General features: G+C 44.6%; 1 protein-coding gene across 1 annotated transcript in view; it reads right to left on the bottom strand.

The window, feature by feature from the left end:
* TMEM62 (transmembrane protein 62) overlaps window positions 1–18305 on the bottom strand; it is a 74743-nt gene that overhangs the window by 34053 nt on the left and 22385 nt on the right. The window contains exons 2-3 of the mRNA XM_060262301.1: window positions 12091–12202; window positions 8181–8318 (exon numbers count right to left, since the gene is read on the bottom strand). Coding sequence (XP_060118284.1) covers window positions 8181–8318; window positions 12091–12202 — 250 coding nt within the window. The remainder of the gene's footprint in view (window positions 1–8180; window positions 8319–12090; window positions 12203–18305) is intronic.

Genomic DNA, 18305 nt, shown 5'->3' with positions numbered 1-18305 from the left:
TCCTCGTCAATCGCCATGGATGTGGTGACGGCGCCCCGACTGGGCTCCTTTGCTCGCCCTCCCCTTCCTTTGGGGTGGGCGCGAACGGTTTGGGTGGCGGCGTCGCCAATCACGGTTTCTCCGGGCAGTTGGCGGCTAGGTGCTCCAGGTCCCTGCATCGGAAGCACCTCCTCCCGCCTGGCGGCCCTGGAGGCGTCGGGGCTGTTGATGGCTTCTTTCCTTCGGGTTTAGTGAGGGACGGGCTCGGCTTGCCCCCCTTTCTCACTAGCTGCTGCTGACGACGGATCCCCACGTGTTGCAGGTTCGTCTCGACCTCCTCGGCGAGTTGGATCCACCCGACTAGAGTGTCGGGTCTCCCCTGGTGGTAGCACCGGTCGAGGATGTTGGCGTTCAGGCCGTTCTTGAACACGGTGTACTTCATCAGCTCGCTCCAACCCCTCACCACCGCACAGTGTGCCATAAACTCGGTGGCGTACTCCCAGGTGGTGCGGTTCCCCTGCTCGATCCTCTGAAGGGCTTCTATGGCTTTCTCCTCTCTCAGCCGGTCGCCATACTGCCGTAGCATTGCTTGTAGGAACTCTGCCACGGTTGCTAGCTCCGGTTTCCTCCCGGTGTACAGCCCCACGTACCATCTCCTCGCGGCCCCTTTCAGCTTGGAGGCGATGTGGTCCACTCGGCTGGCTTCCGATGGGAAACTCGCTCCCCAGTGGGTCATGAAGTTGTTACATTGAATGGTGAAGTACTCCACCTCCTCCGCGTCCCCGTCAAAGGTGATCTGGAGCTCCCGGTTTCGCACTCCCTCCCCAGCCCCGGGTGCGACCGGGTCCGGCGAGCCCACCGGTGCCGGCCCTGGCCCTGGCGGCGGCCCCGCCAGTTGCGGCGGCCCTGCTGGGGGTCCCACCGGTTGCCCACCGGGGACCCCCCCGGGTGGTCCGGCGGGGGGCCCCCCGTCTCCGGGCGGGCCGGCCAGTTGCCCTGGCCCTCTGCCGTCGGGCGCCACCGGTTGCCCCGGCCCTCCGTCGGGCGGCGGCGCCGGTTGGTATGGCGCCCCGCCGGCCGGTCCGGCCGGCGCCCCTCCACCGGGCGCTCCAGCTCCCTGTAGCACCCGGATCTGCTCTTATATGGCGTCCATCTGCCAGTGCATCTCGCCGACGAGTTGTATGCGGCTCTCATGGACCTCATCATGGATTTCTCTCACCCACTGGAATAGCTCGTTACGCAGCGTCTGAGCGTAGTCTTCCCCGCGCGGGATCGGGCCCTCCTCTCCCTCGGGGTCTGGCTCGCCCTCGGCCCTGGCTCCAGTCACCAAGGCTTTGTAGCACTCGTCCGACGCATCCATGAGCGTGGTTGACTTTCGCGGGCTCCAGCTCCTCGGGGAGAAGACCAGGGTGGAGAAATGCGTCGGTTCCTTCACCTTGCGCCTCACGACTGTGATTCCCGGCTCGATCAGTCGCTCCTTTGGTGGGGTGCTGGGCTCTCCGTTATCTGAAGCCTTTGCTGCCATCCAGCTAAGTTGCCAGTTCGGATAAGCTCCAAAAGTAGGATCAGTCTCAAAATGTCAGAACTTGAAGAACTTCAAACGAGACCCATTACTTTGTTGCAAAAAAGTCTAGGACGTTTATTAAGAACTGTGTTCAGAGAAGGCACAAGTTGAGACTGATAACAGTCTCAGCGATTGATACATTCTTTATGCAGTTGTTACAGAAACAATAAAACCATTTCTCACACTCTGGGAGACAGTTGTCCGTTCTCAGGGTTTCTTATCAGTCAAAGGGAGGAAGGAGCCCTGCTGTGAGATTCTAGCAGGCCAGCTTCAAAGGACACCTGCAGATGTTTTCCAGAGGCTATCGTTCACCCTTCAGTGGTTACAGTTTGTTTGAAATGTAAAGCATTGAGTTAGTGGCTCTGGTTACAAGGACACAAGGTTAGTATACAATTGCAATATGGAGTCGGTCAGGCTAACATTACCCAGCTTGGCAAGCAAGATAGTTACAAGTTCTGACATCAATGGCACCCCATCAAAGGTTGGTAAAGGGCTTACCCTTCCCAGACCACTGCAACTTAGATAGAGTTGTTGGATTCATCTTTGTCGGATTCAACTTTAGACGACTCAGCCTGAGCCATGATACCATGGCTTGCAGCGCCAGTTCCAAGTTCCCTGGGGCACAGCTGGCCCAGCCACCCCTCAATACATAGATCAGGGTCTCACACACATACTGATGACAACCCAGCTCGTACCTCCTGACTATCTGGGCAAGGGGGCGCATAAAGATATTAAAAAAACATTGGGGAGAGAACTGCCCCTGAGGCACCCCACAGATAAGTGGGTGTCTCTGGGACAACATTTCCCCAATTGCCACCCTTTGTCCCCGCCCTTGGAGGAAAGAGGAACACCACTGTAAGGCAGACCCCCATATCCCCATGTCAGCAAGAAGACTGGACAGCAGCTGATGGTCAACTGTATCAAACGCAGCCAACAGATCTAATAGCAGCAATACTGCCAAGCTGCCTTGATCCAGATGTCTCAGGAGGTCATCCATGTCAACTGTATCAAACGCAGCCAACAGATCTAATAGCAGCAATACTGCCAAGCTGCCTTGATCCAGATGTCTCAGGAGGTCATCCATGATGGCAACCAGCACCAACTCTGTCCCGTGACCTGGGCAGAAGCCGGACTGGAACGGGTCCAGTATGGAAGCGTCCTCCAGGAAACCCTGTAACTGTGTCATTACCACCCTCTCTATAATCTTACCCAAAAAGGGCAAGTTTGGCACCGGCTAATAGTTGGCCAAATTGGTTGGGTCTTGGGATAGCCCCGTGGCGCAGAGTGGTAAAACTGCAGTACTGCAGTTGGGGCCCTCTGCTCACGACCTGAGTTCGATCCCAGCTGGCACGCCGGCTCCAGGTTGACTCAGCCTTCCATTCTTCTGAAGTAGGTAAAATGAGTACCCAGCTTGCTGGGGGGAAAGTGTAGATGACTGGGGAAGGCAATGGCAAGCCATCCCATAAAAAGTCTGCCGTGAAAATGTTATAAAAGCAATGTCACCCCAGAACTGGAAATGACTGGTGCTTGCACAGGGGACTACCTTTACCTTTTAGGCATGGTTTATTCAAGTAAGGGCAGATCACAGCCTCTTTAAGAGGTGTGGGGAAGACTCCCTCTATGAGAGATCTGTTGACAATAGATCGAAGTGGATCACATAACTCTGTCCGACAAGCTTTTATCAGCCAAGACAGGCACGGATCCAGGACACACATTGTAGGGTACACAGAGATGAGAATCCTGTCAACTTCCTCGTGGCTGAGTGGGCTAAAGTGATCCAGAAATGGACTCGAAGTTGTGCTCAGAGCCTCAAGTTCACTTATTGTTTCAAGTGTGGCAGGGAGGTCATGACGGAGTGATGAGACCTTATCTGTGAAAAAAAACTCTCAAAAGCCTTGCAGCTGATTTCCAATTCCCTAGCATTTGGTTTGCCTTGTAGTAAGGCAGTTAAAAGACCGAATTGTACTAAATAATTGAGCTGGGTGCAAGGTCGCAGATGCAATCTGGGCCACAAAGCAGGCTTTCTTTGTGGTCTTGATTGCCACCTCATAGGTCTGCATAAATGACCTATAAGAAGTTCTCATCACTTCATCCTGAGTACGCCACCACCGCCTGTCAAGCATGATGAAATTCCATTGATATTTGATTGTGTAAGGGTCCTGCCTAACCTGGTCTGTGAAGCATCATGGAGGATCCAACTTTCTTAGCTTGTTATTCTTTCCCTTCCCCCTGACTTGCTTTATGGCTAGTGATTATAAGTATAGTAGTGAGAACTGAAACCAAGTAATCAGCACCTTCTCATACATTCCGGTAAGGGAGTGAGAGACATCTGGAGAAAGCAAGGACACAGTCCTGATAACACTATGGGAACGTAGACATTTATGATAGTTTATGTGTGAATGCTACCCCGCAACCCCATCCCTTGGAATCCCTTTGAAGTAGGCCTTAAAAGTATTGTATCAATGTGTATTTGGCATTACTTTCAAGAACCTGTTACCAAAGTATCGGTCTATCAATAAACGTAGTCTTTGTATCAACTTCGACTCGTCATTGAACCCGCATGCTTGACATTTTGAGAGTAATCTTTCAAAAAGTTTAACCACCCTGGCAACTTTATAGCCAAATAGCTGAAAGGATTCCAGTAAGCAGTGAACTTCCAGAACCTGAAGAAGCGGTGAGAGCACCAACACCACTGTGGCACGTGCTGGACGCCCGGAGAGTAGATGGACTGAGTTCCCCTTTTCACATCCAACAACTATTGGTCATCCCAAGGCAGTGGCAGCATCGTACTTCCACCACCACGATGGACGAGGCCCTGGCACGCCGAGAAGCCACCCTGACCAGACAGATGCGTAAGGTAAAGATGGCCAACAAAGGGGGTGAGAGCCCCAGACCCGGAGAAGAAGAGGGCGCTGTAGCCGCGGTTGTAACCGGGGTGGACGCTGACCCCCCTCTGGGTGCAGGACTTGGGAACCCCGACGCACCGGGCCCGAGAGAGGAGGAAGACAAGATGGGTCGCGAATTCTGAGTAATGATTCACAAAGAGGTCGAGGAGGTCACCAAGGGATTGCGGGCCGAGATGCAGGCGATGACCACCATGATGGCTGGGGAATTCAACAGGCAGATCAACCGAGTCCTGGGAGCGCCCAGGCTGAGGGGAACCCCGCAACCGCCCGCGGCTAGACCTCCGACCGTGCCATTGCAGCCACAACCGGCGGCGTCCCCAGCTCTGCGAGAAGGGGGACGCAGGAGAGAGCTGGATGCCACCTTCGATGGGGACCCTGAGGAGGTGGAGTACTTCACGATCCAGGCGAATAGCTACATGCACTACTGGGGGAACACCTTCCCGGATGAATTGTGGACTATCTAGAATCGAAGTTGAAGGGGGCTGCAAAAAGGTGATACGTGAGCCTGTGAGGATCCAACTTTCTTAGCTTGTTATTCTTTCCCTTCCCCCTGACTTGCTTTATGGCTAGTAATTATAAGCACCTTCCCATACATTCCGGTAAGGGAGTGAGAGACATCTGGAGAAAGCAAGGACACAGTCCTGATAACACTATGGGAACGTAGACATTTATGATAGTTTATGTGTGAATGCTACCCTGCAACCCCATCCCTTGGAATCCCTTTGAAGTAGGCCTTAAAAGTATTGTATCAATGTGTATTTGGCATTACTCTCAAGAACCTGTTACCAAAGTATCGGTCTATCAATAAACGTAGTCTTTGTATCAATTTCGACTCGTCATTGAACCCGCATGCTTGACACCACCTCTCCAGTCTAAGTTGCCGCTTCATTGACTGTAATTCCAGGGTATACCATGGTGCAAGTCATGAGCAGGGGTGAAGAGGACACCTAGACCTGATCTCATAGATGGCTGTGGAGAGTTGGCTATTCCAGGACTCTGCAAGCTCATCTAGTGAGTCGCCAGGGATCCCGCAAGGCCATCTGAAGCCACACTGGGTCCATCAGGCTTTGTGGGCAAGCCAAAACACGCTCGCCACCTAAACAGGGGTGTGGTGACACATCCATATAGGCCCTCAGGGCATAGTGGTCTGACCATGGTACTGGCTCAGCAGTAATCCGGTCCACTACAACTTCCACAGCAAAGATCAAATCCAGCGTATGCCCGGTCTGGTGAGTGGGTGCTGTCACATATTGAGAGAGTCCTAGTATCGCCATGGATGACACCAGGTCCGCCATCCAAGCAGAGGCTGTGTCATTGGCATGGACAATGAAGTCACCCAAAACAATAAGTCGAGGGTGCTCCAGTGCCCAGCCTGCTACAGCCTCCATCAGGGACGGCAGGGCCCTGGCTGGTGCGATAGGTGGTCAATATACCAGCCAGATCACCAAACTCTCCCCAGCATTCCACACCAGGCCAGCACACTCAATGCTGGTGATCTCTGGGGATGGAAATGCCTGGAAGGAGAAAGCCTCCCGTATGAACAGTGCCACCCCTCCCCCCTGCCCGCTAGTCCGTGCTTGGTGATGGACTGAGAACCCAGGGGAAGCTACTTGAGAGAGAGCTACTGTCTCCCCATCTCTCACCCAGGTCTCCGTCATGCAGGTTTATTTAAGGTATGAACTTTCGTGTGCATGCACACTTCCTCGGATACACTGAAATGGAAGTTAAGAGTTCACAGATGACTCTACATAGGTGAACTGCAAATTAGCATACAACTTTATGAAGATATTTTAAGACATGCAAAGGCAAACAGCAGTAACAAATTGAGTTTATACAGTTACCAAGTCAGTGACAGTATAAACTTAACATTATTGCTATTTGGCCTTTGCATGTGTCAAAACATCTTCATTAAGCTGTATGCTAATTTGAGGTTTACTTACGTAGAGGCATCTGACTCTATATATGAACAGTTAACTTCTATTTCAATGTATCTGAGGAAGTGTGTGTGCACACGAAAGCTCATACCTTGAATAAAACTTTGTTGATTTTGAAGGTGCTACTGGACTCTAACTTTGTTGGACTGTAATGAGCTTGAGATGGAAATGGGATAAACCTGGGAACACCAAGCTTTGTTCTGTAAAGCAAATTCCAAGGCTACTTTTCACTGTCTACACACTGCTGTATTGTAACTAGAAAAAGCAAGCCATGCCTATAAACTTATAATCTAAAGACAAGTGAGTATAAAAACAGAAGAATAAAAACTATTTGCTGCTTACCCCGACAAGCCCTTAAGAACATCAGAGAGACTGACAAGTTCTATCTTAAAAAGCACAGGCCTGACCCTATGGAACATCTGGTTGTAACAGCTGACATTGAAATCAGATACAGAATGAATAGGCAGCTATCCACCATCATATATTACCACTGTAAGACTGTTATAGCACCAGTAATATTTTAATGTTTTTAATGTACTACATTTGTCTTTGTTTCAATTGATTTTATGTAACATTTTATGGATATGTAAGCTGCCCGGAGCCTGCCTCAGTGGGGAGGGCGGGATATAAGCCGAATGAATGAATGAATGACATCAGAGAGCCAAGTGTTAAACAACAGTGAGATAATGGTTTTTAAAAATAGTGAGATAAATGAACATTATTCCCAAGACGGGAACAAGGGTATTCCCTTGTATGTTATTTCCTTAATTGAAGTCTTTGAGAAAAAAATAGTGGTTGAGGAAATTCAGAAGATTTGTTCAAGGCTTCCTCCAAAAGAAGTGAAATAGAAGTTGATAACTAAAGTTTGTAATAAAGTTTATAATAAAAGATATTATGTGGCTTTTGTTTTTTTTAAGTTTGCTATTGAGTGGATAAATACCTGATTCGTACAATAGCTTCTAACAAGGCAACATTCAACCAAACAACAGCACACCTCAAGTACATAATCTCAGGGCCAAACTAAGTATGTTGGGGTCATCATGTGCATTTATTCTTGAGTTTATGCATTCACATGTAATGTACGAAGGGCCTATTTACTCTCTTTGGAGAAAAAGGAGCATGCAGCTAAGGGGAAGGGTTAAAGCCTTAACACAGCTGTTCAAAGTATTTTTGTTACAGTGGCTCACTTCCAGTAGCAGAACCAAGCTGGAGATAATGCTTCAGACAACAAAGCCCTGTAAGATTATGGCTGCAATCCAAACGTTTTCCTGGAAGTATGACTCACTGAATAAAATGGGACTTCTCAGTAGACATGCTTAAGATTGCTCACTAGGTATCTTGACCTGGATAGCCCAGGTAAGCCTGATCTTGTCAGATCTCAGAGGCTAAGCAGGGTTGGCCCTGGTTGGTTGGATGGGTGACCTCCAAGGAATACCAGCGGTGTGATGCAGAGGCTGGTGGTGGCAAACCACCTGACACATCTCATGCCTTTAAAAAAAACAAGTCTAGCTCGCCACCTAGTGATATGTTATACTAAAAGGGCTATAACTTCTGGCTGCCAGGCAATTGTAGGATTTCCTGGCTATACTACATTGCACTGCCATATAATAATTATTACTACTAGCTAAGAAAGAGGGCAGGGTTTAGCTTCTTCTCCCAGGTACTTGATTTTCTGATGAAAAAGAACCAGCAAACAAACTCAACCTCTTTTTCACTCATGAATCAATAGACATGTGAAGATGTATATCTGGTAACCCTCCCACTCCATGTTCATCTTTGGCCTGATTTCTCTCTTACCATGATTCCCTTTAATGTCGATCCATTTGGTTTTTTCCATGACCTTAGACCTCTTCAGGATTGTCTGGTAAGTTTGCCACTCCACTTCTACCTGATCAGACCCAATGTTATCCTTTGTTTTGGCATCAGTCAAGTCACCTGTCAACAAAGAGGGGAAAAAACCATAGCAAATTCTTTAAAAATCATACACATTAATGGAATATACCATGTTTCAAATGCTGATCACTACGACAGATGTGGAATAGAATGCCAGATTGGCTGTACCAATCTTAATATAATTTATATAAAAAGCCAATTCCTGAATTTTGCCCTTTTGTTGCACACTAGTCTGATTGAGAAACAGAAACCAGCTGGGCTACGTAGATAAACAGGCATAGCACTTGCTCTGTGTTCTGTCCAGCAAAATAAAAGGACTGCAATATGAGGCACAGGCATGCATGCACAAAACATATTTCTGTCCCACACTCCAGAGACACCAATGACTGGACCAGTGGGTACTGAGTCTAGGAGGACCTCAGCCCATGTTTTTCACTGTGGAAGTCAATGGCTCCTATTTGACTTAAAAGGCAAAAATTAAAATGGCTGTAATTGACGTGGAAGGAATATGGTGCTGGAGAGGACTCAAGAGATTACCCCCACACCAAATTATGGAATGACCAAAGGTCTGCCATTATTTCAGAGATACTCCTAATTTCTTTGCTTTATCCTTAAATGCTTTTTGCCAAATGAAAAAGTGCTGAACTTGAGGTCACCCATTGCTTGGGGATCTTCACCCCAACATTAAGCGACACAGATCTTCAATACCTTACCACAAGATGGATGAGAGGCGGTGGCAAGCCTGGTTAATTGGATCCAGCCTTGCTCTTTCCTTGTTGGCTCAGAGCTGGATAAGAGGTAATGGACTGGAAGAAAGATTGCTATCTTCTACCCACTATCCTGAAACTATGACCACAGAGTACACGCAAGGGGAGGAATCTCCTCTTTCATGTTATTACCCCAACTTTTAACTTAGGTGTATATTTAATTATTACATTTCTATCCTGCAGCATTTAGTATACATCTTTAAAACAATTCAAAAATGAAAAGATAAAAATCTACAAAATAAAGTAAATTAAAAGTTAGGATTCAAGTAGAAAAAAGAGAGAAACTCAGATTAGTGGTTGCATAAGAGTAGAGGCCAGAGGAGAATAATCCTCTTCACAAGCTGATGCTTGGGCCGTTTCTTTCTTCATCAGCTTCCCAACTGGTCTTTGGGAGCTAGAAAAGGATGGTATTAGAGAGTCAGAAGCATGAACCAAATTTATCTCAGGAAAACTGAAAATACAGAGGTTCTGGTGTGTCATCTCAGTTTGACAACACAAAAAGAGAGAATGCATAGGCTTGCCAGTCCCCAGGTCTTAACACGGGATCCCCCAGCTCCTCCCCACCACAACAACCACCATGTGCCTTTAAATCTCAGCAGGCTTCGAAGAAGCTTCCAAGTGACTATTTGTGTTTTGGAAGTTGTGTGTGCCTTTAAATCTCAGCAGGACAAAGCTGCATGGGGGTAGGGCAAGCACACAGAGTCACATGGCTCTTCCTGGTGAGTATGTGAGAGAGCAAGCCAGCACAGTCCCTCTGTTTTGCATTCATTTCAGAAGTTGTTTGTATGGATAGTAAAGAGTTAACCAGAACCTGATTATAGGATAGAGGAAAACTTTATCTATGCAGAACTTCCATTTTCCTGTGTCAGTCTGAAGAAGTTGGTTGAAATACAGCAGATTGCTACATTCAGCATCTCCTGTGAGTAAATTTCCCCAGTGAGATCACAAAAGTGTGGGCCTGCAAAATGTTCACTTTGGCTGCTTTGTGAGTGTGTGTGTGTGTGTGTTCACTTTCATTTAGTGGAAGTGCAGCTGCTGGGGAACCTTTTGAAGGCAGAATAGAGGAAGAAATTAAGATTGTTCAAGGGAATGCCACTGCTGTGTTTTATTTATTTATTTTAGGGATGGGAAAGTCTCCAGGCTTCACCCCCCAAAGTCTCCTGGCTCCACCCCCAAAGTCCCCAGGTATTTCCTGAGTTGGATTTGACAACCCTAAGGAAACAGCATCTCAGGTAGGTCTCAGGTTTAACCCAAATCAACAATGGTAGTACCTACTAGTATGCATTTGGAACCACATAGAGAGCCAAGTCCACAATTAAACTCAACCAAAAGAGCCATGTATGTACACTACCCCACCAAACATATACATGTAATGATATAAAATATAATAATATTAAATATACAATTATAACTTTTAAATTACCAGAATACCTCTGAAGGTTGTCTCTCCCTACTACTGTTAGAACTTAGTCAGATCTTTATTAGGCTGAATGTTTAAAAAGTAACTGCTTTCCTAGGGGAGGGACTGTGGCTCAGTGGTAGAGCATCTGCTTGGGAAGCAGAAGGTCCCAGGTTCAATCCCTGGCATCTCCAAAAAAGGGCCCAGGCAAATAGGTGTGAAAAACCTCAGCTTGAGACCCTGGAGAGCCGCTGCCAGTCTGAGAAGACAATACTGACTTTGATGGACCAAAGGTCTGATTCAGTATAAGGCAGTTTCTTATGTTCATATGTTAAAAGCAACCTAGATTATGGAATGAGAAGGCAGCAAAGAAGTGGGGAGGTTAGAAAAGATGGACCCTTTACTTCCATCTCTGGCACAAGGACTGAAGGTCCAGGAGACTCACAGCTTACCCATCTTTCAGTCTTTCTAGCAGCACCATTGCAAGGTGGGAACCTCCTGCCAACTACAGGCCCCAATGGAAAATGGCATTACCCATTTTCCTGAAACATGGAGCAAGTGCCACGTTGGAACAGGAGGAAGCCACAGGCAGTATATAAAAATCCACATGTGGCTCTCAAGCCACTGAGTGAGTATCACTGTATTACAGCCAGACACCAGTACAGCAGGTAGAGGGCTAGGGAGCAAGGGCACAGGCTCTTCTTAAATGAGAGGCTTACCTTTTAAAAATAAATATTTATAGAACCAAGGTTAGTAATTAAGTGTGAGACTATTATTTATCTATGAAGTTTTGTGGGGACCTGTCCTGCACTATATCTTCAGGTGACACTGTGTCTGGATTTCAAATGCAGTGCCATCACTATCAACTGATACCTTCTTCAGTCAGTCATGAAGCAGCATTTTCATTTAACCAATGAATATTATTTTTTGGAATTTAAAAAACATCAATTTCTTGGCCAAAACCACCCCCAAGGTAGTTAACAATATAAACAGATAAAACAAAGTATATTTAAATATAACCAAATTAACATAAAACACCACCAGTGTAACTAAAACAAATAGACAATGAAACCCTTACTTTTAAAAAAATCTTAACCAGTATCCTAAATATAGAGCGTGAGCCAGCCAGCTTCACCTTTCTTGGTCAAAGTTTTCCAGAACCAGTAGTATAACACAGAAAGTCCATATCTAGCTGCCAACCCACCTCCAAGGCATCCAACAACAGGGCCGCTTGAGCAGATGCTAAACACCACAAGAACTATATAAAAAGAGACTAAGTAGAAGCAAATCAACTGATGGTGAATCCCACAATTATATTCAGATCTTATAACTGAAAAATTGGAGGGACAATGGGAGACTTATATGGAGTTTAGCCTCAAGGTGCTCCTGGATTAATTCCTGCACTTTAATTTTTTTAAAAAAATTATTGTTGGAATTTGGCATTTATATTCCAGCCATCCTGTCGAGGCAGGCTCGGGTCAGGTCTCCCTTGCTCACCCATCTAGTGACAAGCGTATAATGCTTCCTTTTAAGTCAAGACCTAAAATGTCATTGATTTCCTCAGAGCCTCAAGGCTAAACTACTGTAATGCATTCTTAAATGAAATTAGGGGTGGAAGGTGGGAGACAGGGAGAAGTAGATAGCTCACCTGTTACTAAAACAAGAGCTGGTTGAAGTATATTAATGGTTTCAGTACAGAATTTTTCAAAATCAGGAGATCGAGCGGGATCCCTAAACTTACTGATATGTAGATCTGATACCTACAAGGAAAGAGGGAAAAAGTGAATACAAGAATTACTAAAGAATATAATTAAGAAAACAGCAATAGAATCAACCCTGAATATTTTTACAAAATACATGCAGCATAAACATATCAGGACATGAAACATTAACAGCTTAATTTAACACTCAATACATTTGCAATTTAACATTTGCAATTTAAAACAAAAATTCACTTTTTATTTCCATTATCAGAAAAAAAATGGCTATCCAGTCATATCACTGTTCTTCACCTGATATCACCAACCTCAGGGTGGAGCATGGAGATTTCCCAGAATCATTGGTCTCCATTTTACAAAGATCAGTGCCTTGGAAGAAATTGCAGCTTCAGAAGGTTTACCATAAAGTGTAGAAGAACCCTAGAGTAACAACAAAGTATGGGTGTTCTAGGATTCCACTTTTCTTATCATATACCATAGGTGTCAAACTCATTTGTTATGAGGGCCAGAATGACACCTTGTTGGGCAGGGCATGTGTGTCATAATATGTAATGCCACAGAGACAAAAACTTTATAAAAGACACGAACACAATTAAAAATAATTTTTTAAAAAAACCTTTAAATAAAACAAGCTTAAAAGATTAGCACTCTTCAGGCCTGTAGCTACAGGTGGGTCTGTGTGGGCCTTGCCCCCCAGCCTCCTGTTGGGTGCCCCAACTCAGGTGTCCTGACCTTCCCTCCCTTTCTCTCCAGGGATGAAAGCTGAGAGGCTGGGGGTCACCCCCTCCCCCCACAATTTAAATTGCTCAAGAGGCATACCCAGGAGTAGCCACTGCCCCTCTCACACCATTAAAAGAGCTCTCAATTGGTGGTGGTGGCGGGAGGGAAGGTCAGGCAGTGATGGCTAGGGGAGGGGAGCCTCTAACTGCTCCCTGACTTTTTTACATGCCCCTCAACTTTTAAAATCCTGGCTACAGGCCTGGCACTCTTGCAGTATTTTGTTTCTGTCTCTGATAACTGAAGGAAGCAAGAAAGAGGGAGAAGGAAGCAGACTGATAGGAGCCCTCTGGAGGCCTGATCTGGCCCCTAGGCTGTATGTTTGATACCCCTGCAATAGAGACTCTAAGGCAAACATCTCCAACCTTTTTTGAGTCTGCAGGCACCTTTAGAATCCTGACACATAGTTAGGGTTGCCAATCCCCAGGTGGGGCAGGAACAAAGCCCAAAGGCATCCACGAACAACCCACCTTACTATGAAAAACTTTATATAAATAAATTACTTGTTAAAGAGACCAATTGTAATACATAATTACAAAATCATACAAATGATAAGAACATATCCCCTTGTTCCTTTCTTGTTGATAGAAGTCCGGGGAAAGCCTTGAAATGCTGTGAAGTACAATTCCAAGAAGATAATAATCTTTTCAGCCAGGAAGGTGTGCATAGAAGAATTCAAAGCGTTATTCCGCTAAGGCGACACAGCGCAACTTCACAATTCTTAAAGCTGGGAAGACATACAAGCGAAAAGCGGTGCACCGCTATTTTGCATGAGCAGCAGAGCGCAATTGAGTGACAGGGAAGCGCATATAGCCCTGTTTCACCTGAGGCTTTAACAAGCTGCACAAGAAATAATATAAGAGTATCACCAACAAGCTAAAAAACACAATTAAAAAAATGTAACAAAAAAGCATACATACAAACCTTCACTAATTCTGAATCATTTATACAAAGCAATAGCTAAACTTCTTTACTGCAGATTAAAGCGGCACCACACGGCCACACCTCACAGAATATATATGAACAGGTGTCACAAATTACCTAAATTCTTAAAGTTACAGTACATTCTACACTCTTTAAATCAGAAAATATCAGACATAATATCCACAGAGGTCCACAATAGAACTTACATGCAAATGCATTATAAATGCATTATAAAAATCATTGTCAATAAAAAGTCAGTGCTACAAAAAACACGAAAGATCTCAATCACTGTTCAATCCATTGGGTGTTAAGGAATTCAGTATGAAAATCCAACGCATTTCCTGCCTGAGCAACCATTTATGGAGATCTACTTTACCCTGGAGTCATGTAGGAAATTTTTCCAAAACAAAAAACCTCAAATCATTAGGATCATGTGCAAATTGGCGAAAATGCTCAGTGAGAGGAGCCTCTGAAATTAGATTTTTTACACGAGACTTGCGTTCCAAAACACGTGTCCTGACAGCACGTCTGGTACTGCCACAATAAATTTTTAAACAAGGACACAAAATGATATAAATACAAGCTTTAGTTGAACAGGTGGTGGTATCATGCAAAGTGACCTTAAAGCCTGTAGTGGGATGTTTAAAGTCTTTTAAATCCAAAGATAAAGGGCAAGCAGAGCAAACCCCGCATTTATGATGTCCTCCAATGCCTTTAACCACTGATGTTTTCTTAAAATCAGATCAAATCAGAGAATCTGAAAATTTCTAGTTCTCCTATAACCTATTTTAGGAAAGTTATCATACCCAGGAAGGTCTCTCACTAAAAACCAAACATTTTAAAGAACATTTTGGATAGAATAAGCTAAAGGGGAAAATTGAAAAGCACATGTCAGTCTGTTTTTAACTCTCACAGTCTGTTTTACATTACCATTTTGTTTAGAAAACATAGTACGTCTAGACGTATTATCAACCCGCCTGCAATATTTCAAGACGCTCTAGTTAACAGAGTACCTCCTTCTATTAGGGTTGCCAGGTCCCCTCTAGTCACTAGTGGGGGATGGGGGGTGTAGGATAGCTAGATCCAGGTTGGAAAACTCCGGGAGATTTGGGGGTGGGGCCTAGGGAGAAAACAGTGTTGTACTTATCAGTAATAGTTGTTCATTGAGTTGTCCTTGTGCAGGTACACATGGGTACCGCACAGCCACAGGCCAGCCACTGGAAAATGTTCTTCTCTAGCCTAGTAACTGAGTGGGAGGAGACCCTCCAAGCTGGAGCCAATCAGAACATTTCCCACCTAAATAGTTGAGTACTCCAGGGGAGGAGCTCTACACAATTCCACAGTTCTCCTGATCCATCCATGGAGCAAGGTAATATAGTCATAACACTAAATATGCAGATATATCTGCATATATAAAGTTTAGTTTAATTTAATTTGCGATTTATACCCCGCCCTATCCCGCAAAGCGGGCTCAGGGTGGCTTACAGCATTAAAACATTACACTAACAATAAGTAAAACATATCAAATTAAACACAACAAATTTAAAATCTGATAAATATAATACATACAGATTGAAATAAGAAGAACATAACTCCAACAAAGTGACATATAGGGGTGAGAGAGACAGTTCAAAAACCCTTCTTCCTGAAAAATTTCCACATCATGATTTTTTGGTTGAGATGCACCTTCTTTCTCCTTAACGCAGTCCTTCTTCTCGGTAGAAGTAGGAAGCATTCCACAGCCTTTGTTCCTCTCGACAAAACTTCAATCAGTCTTGATTTCCGGTTTTTCTTTTTATCTGCACCATAGGGTTCCATTTTAGTTTTCTTTTGTTCATTTCCCAGTGGATCACTCTCCTTTTTCAATTCCACAGACGTCACCAGGTTCTCTTTAACACTCTACTCATGTAGATTTGAGATTTCGCTAGCTTTCAGCACAAAAGCTCCCATTTGATTCTTAATCAACTCTGTTAACGAACCAAGATCCTGCTTCAGAGAATTTATGCTGCTTAATATGTCTTTTTTATAAAAGCTTTCACTTGGCAATGCCATTTTTCTCTGTCAACAAACTCAGTCTATTAATCCGTTGAAAAGTAGCTCAGAGACCCAATTAGTCTGTCTTTCCAAATCTCCTCTGTCAGTGTCCTATTACTTTAAGGTGAATTGGAACTGCCAAAAGATTGTGTCATCCTTGAGTACAGGTGCTATAGTGTCATCAGGTGTGAGCCATTAACCAATTTTGAATAGGATTGGCTAAGGCGACTTGAAATGCAGTAGCCAGCTACCTGTTCAGTGTGGGATAGGAAAGGATGGATATAGCGTGGCATACTGTTGGATGGCTATTGGAATTGATGACTGTGGACTGTATATTGACTATTCGTTTGGACTTTGTATCTGTACTTCTGCCTGTTTTATTGGATGTAAGTGTATGACTATTGGACTGCTTCTTGACTTTGATATCTGCCTGAACCCAATACAGTTTGTTGAACCGGCTGTCTGTGTGAGTGTCTTCCTTAGAACTGCAACTGAGACTGGTCTGACCAGAGTTACCCAGTGGGCGCTTCTACTACTACTCTGTCATCCTTCAGCTGTGATTTTGAATGTTAGCATTTCAATTACAATTAGACGACAAAAAGAAATATCTCTATTTTTGTTCAGACCATATTGAAGCCAAATAATAGCCTCTTCAACACATATCCAATTATAGTCCAGGTCGATTTAAGTATCTGTATTCAGTCTAATTCAGATTATTTCCAATGTTCAAAAATGTTCTTTAACTTTTAGAAGACTCATTAACAGGGAAAGTGGAGATGTAATCGACCTTTTCCCCTTCCTTTGAACTGACCCACTTGCTGTTATGTAAAACGACCCATTAGCCAGTGGTATTGAAAGCACGCTTACTTGCCACGTAGAACTGTTATGCTTGAGGTAGAGAAGCGATAGATCAAAAGCTTATTGAAAGGAAAAAAAACAAGCTGTCCGGCATTCACCTCTTTCTGCTATAATGGCTATCATGTCGAAGGAGCTTCGGGGCATACAAGAAGAACAGGAACAGCCACCACTCTGCCCCTGACTTCTTGTAAAAGTCCCATGCCGAAAGAAAACCCCTTCAAGGTCTCCTTGCGGTGCCCACCCACCTGATTCAGAGGGGCCGCAGAAGAGAGAATCCGCAGACCCTGCTGAGCTCCAGGCGACATAACCCGGATATGGAACTTGCAATAAGAACTGACATGCGATTTTAAAAAGCTGAGTGAGATTTTTGGGCTATATTAAGTTGTTTCTCCTCGAGTAATATAGATATAAAAGCTAAAGGACTGAAAAGTTTTGAAAATAGTTTTTATGTAAAAATAGTTAACTTAGATTAACTTTTAAGAAGGCAGACATCGTAAGTATTTTGCAATCTGGCAGATTTGCTTTTAATAAAGATATTTGTTTCTTATGCTCATTATAATGACGATATTGTTAAACTAATAAGCTAGTCCGTATTTTTAATATGGTTGAATTAAGTGGCAAAAACTAAGATGTGTGGGGGGGGGAGGTGTCGCTGAGCAATGGCGAACGCGTCTCAGTGAAGCTCCTCAACCTTCCCGGCTAAACCTGGGCCTTATAGCTAACTTGCAGGCTTTGTACTAGATCCCAGATGGGAAAATTTTTTAAAACCAAAGTGAAGGCTAAAGAAACAACGAAAATAAAAGTGGAAGCTATCGTAGACGCATCACCATCGGTAAGACACTTTTTCTCTCCCAACTCTTCCCCAGAGCAGGAAAAATCTTCCCCCACGACAGACTCTAATATGGCCCCAGGGCAGAATTCGCCTAGCAGAGACCAACTGAATAATGAGGAAGCCCCAATTTGTAAAAAAGACTTGCTGCAGTTAAAGGAAGATATCCACATTTACTTTAAAGAAACTGTAGAAAGCTTACTTGCACCAGTCAACAAAAGGGTGGAAGAAATAGCGAATGATTTAGAAATGACAGCTAAAATAGCGGAGCGTACAGCGGAAGCCTCATTAGCTCTACAATCTGATCTAAAACATCTGAAAGCCAAAGAATCTCTATTAAACACTAGAATAATAGCCCTGGAAAATCGCTGGAGGGCACTTAATTTAAAATTCAGAGGGATCAAAGACGGAGCGGAAGAGAATATGGACTTTGCATTGTTCATGTCTAAATGGCTGGCCAGGGTATTTACACAAGAAAGCAATGCAGCCCTGGGTATTGCTAGGGCAATGCGCTTGGGACGCTTAGTGTCAGCAAGAAACGAAAGACCAAGGGATATTTTAGTACAATTTGTATATCCCAAAACAAGAGATAAAATCCTCCAAGAGGCTAGAAGGCAAGGAGCACTGAATTTTGAGGGGCAAAAAGTGTTAGTCTTGCTTGATCTGCCAGCTGAGGCACTGGAGAAAAGGAAGAAACTGAAATTCTTTCCTACTAAGCTTTAT

This window comes from Heteronotia binoei, chromosome 21, assembly GCF_032191835.1.
Source record: "Heteronotia binoei isolate CCM8104 ecotype False Entrance Well chromosome 21, APGP_CSIRO_Hbin_v1, whole genome shotgun sequence".
NCBI lineage: Eukaryota > Metazoa > Chordata > Lepidosauria > Squamata > Gekkonidae > Heteronotia > Heteronotia binoei.
This window is presented reverse-complemented; position numbering and strand designations above follow the sequence as displayed.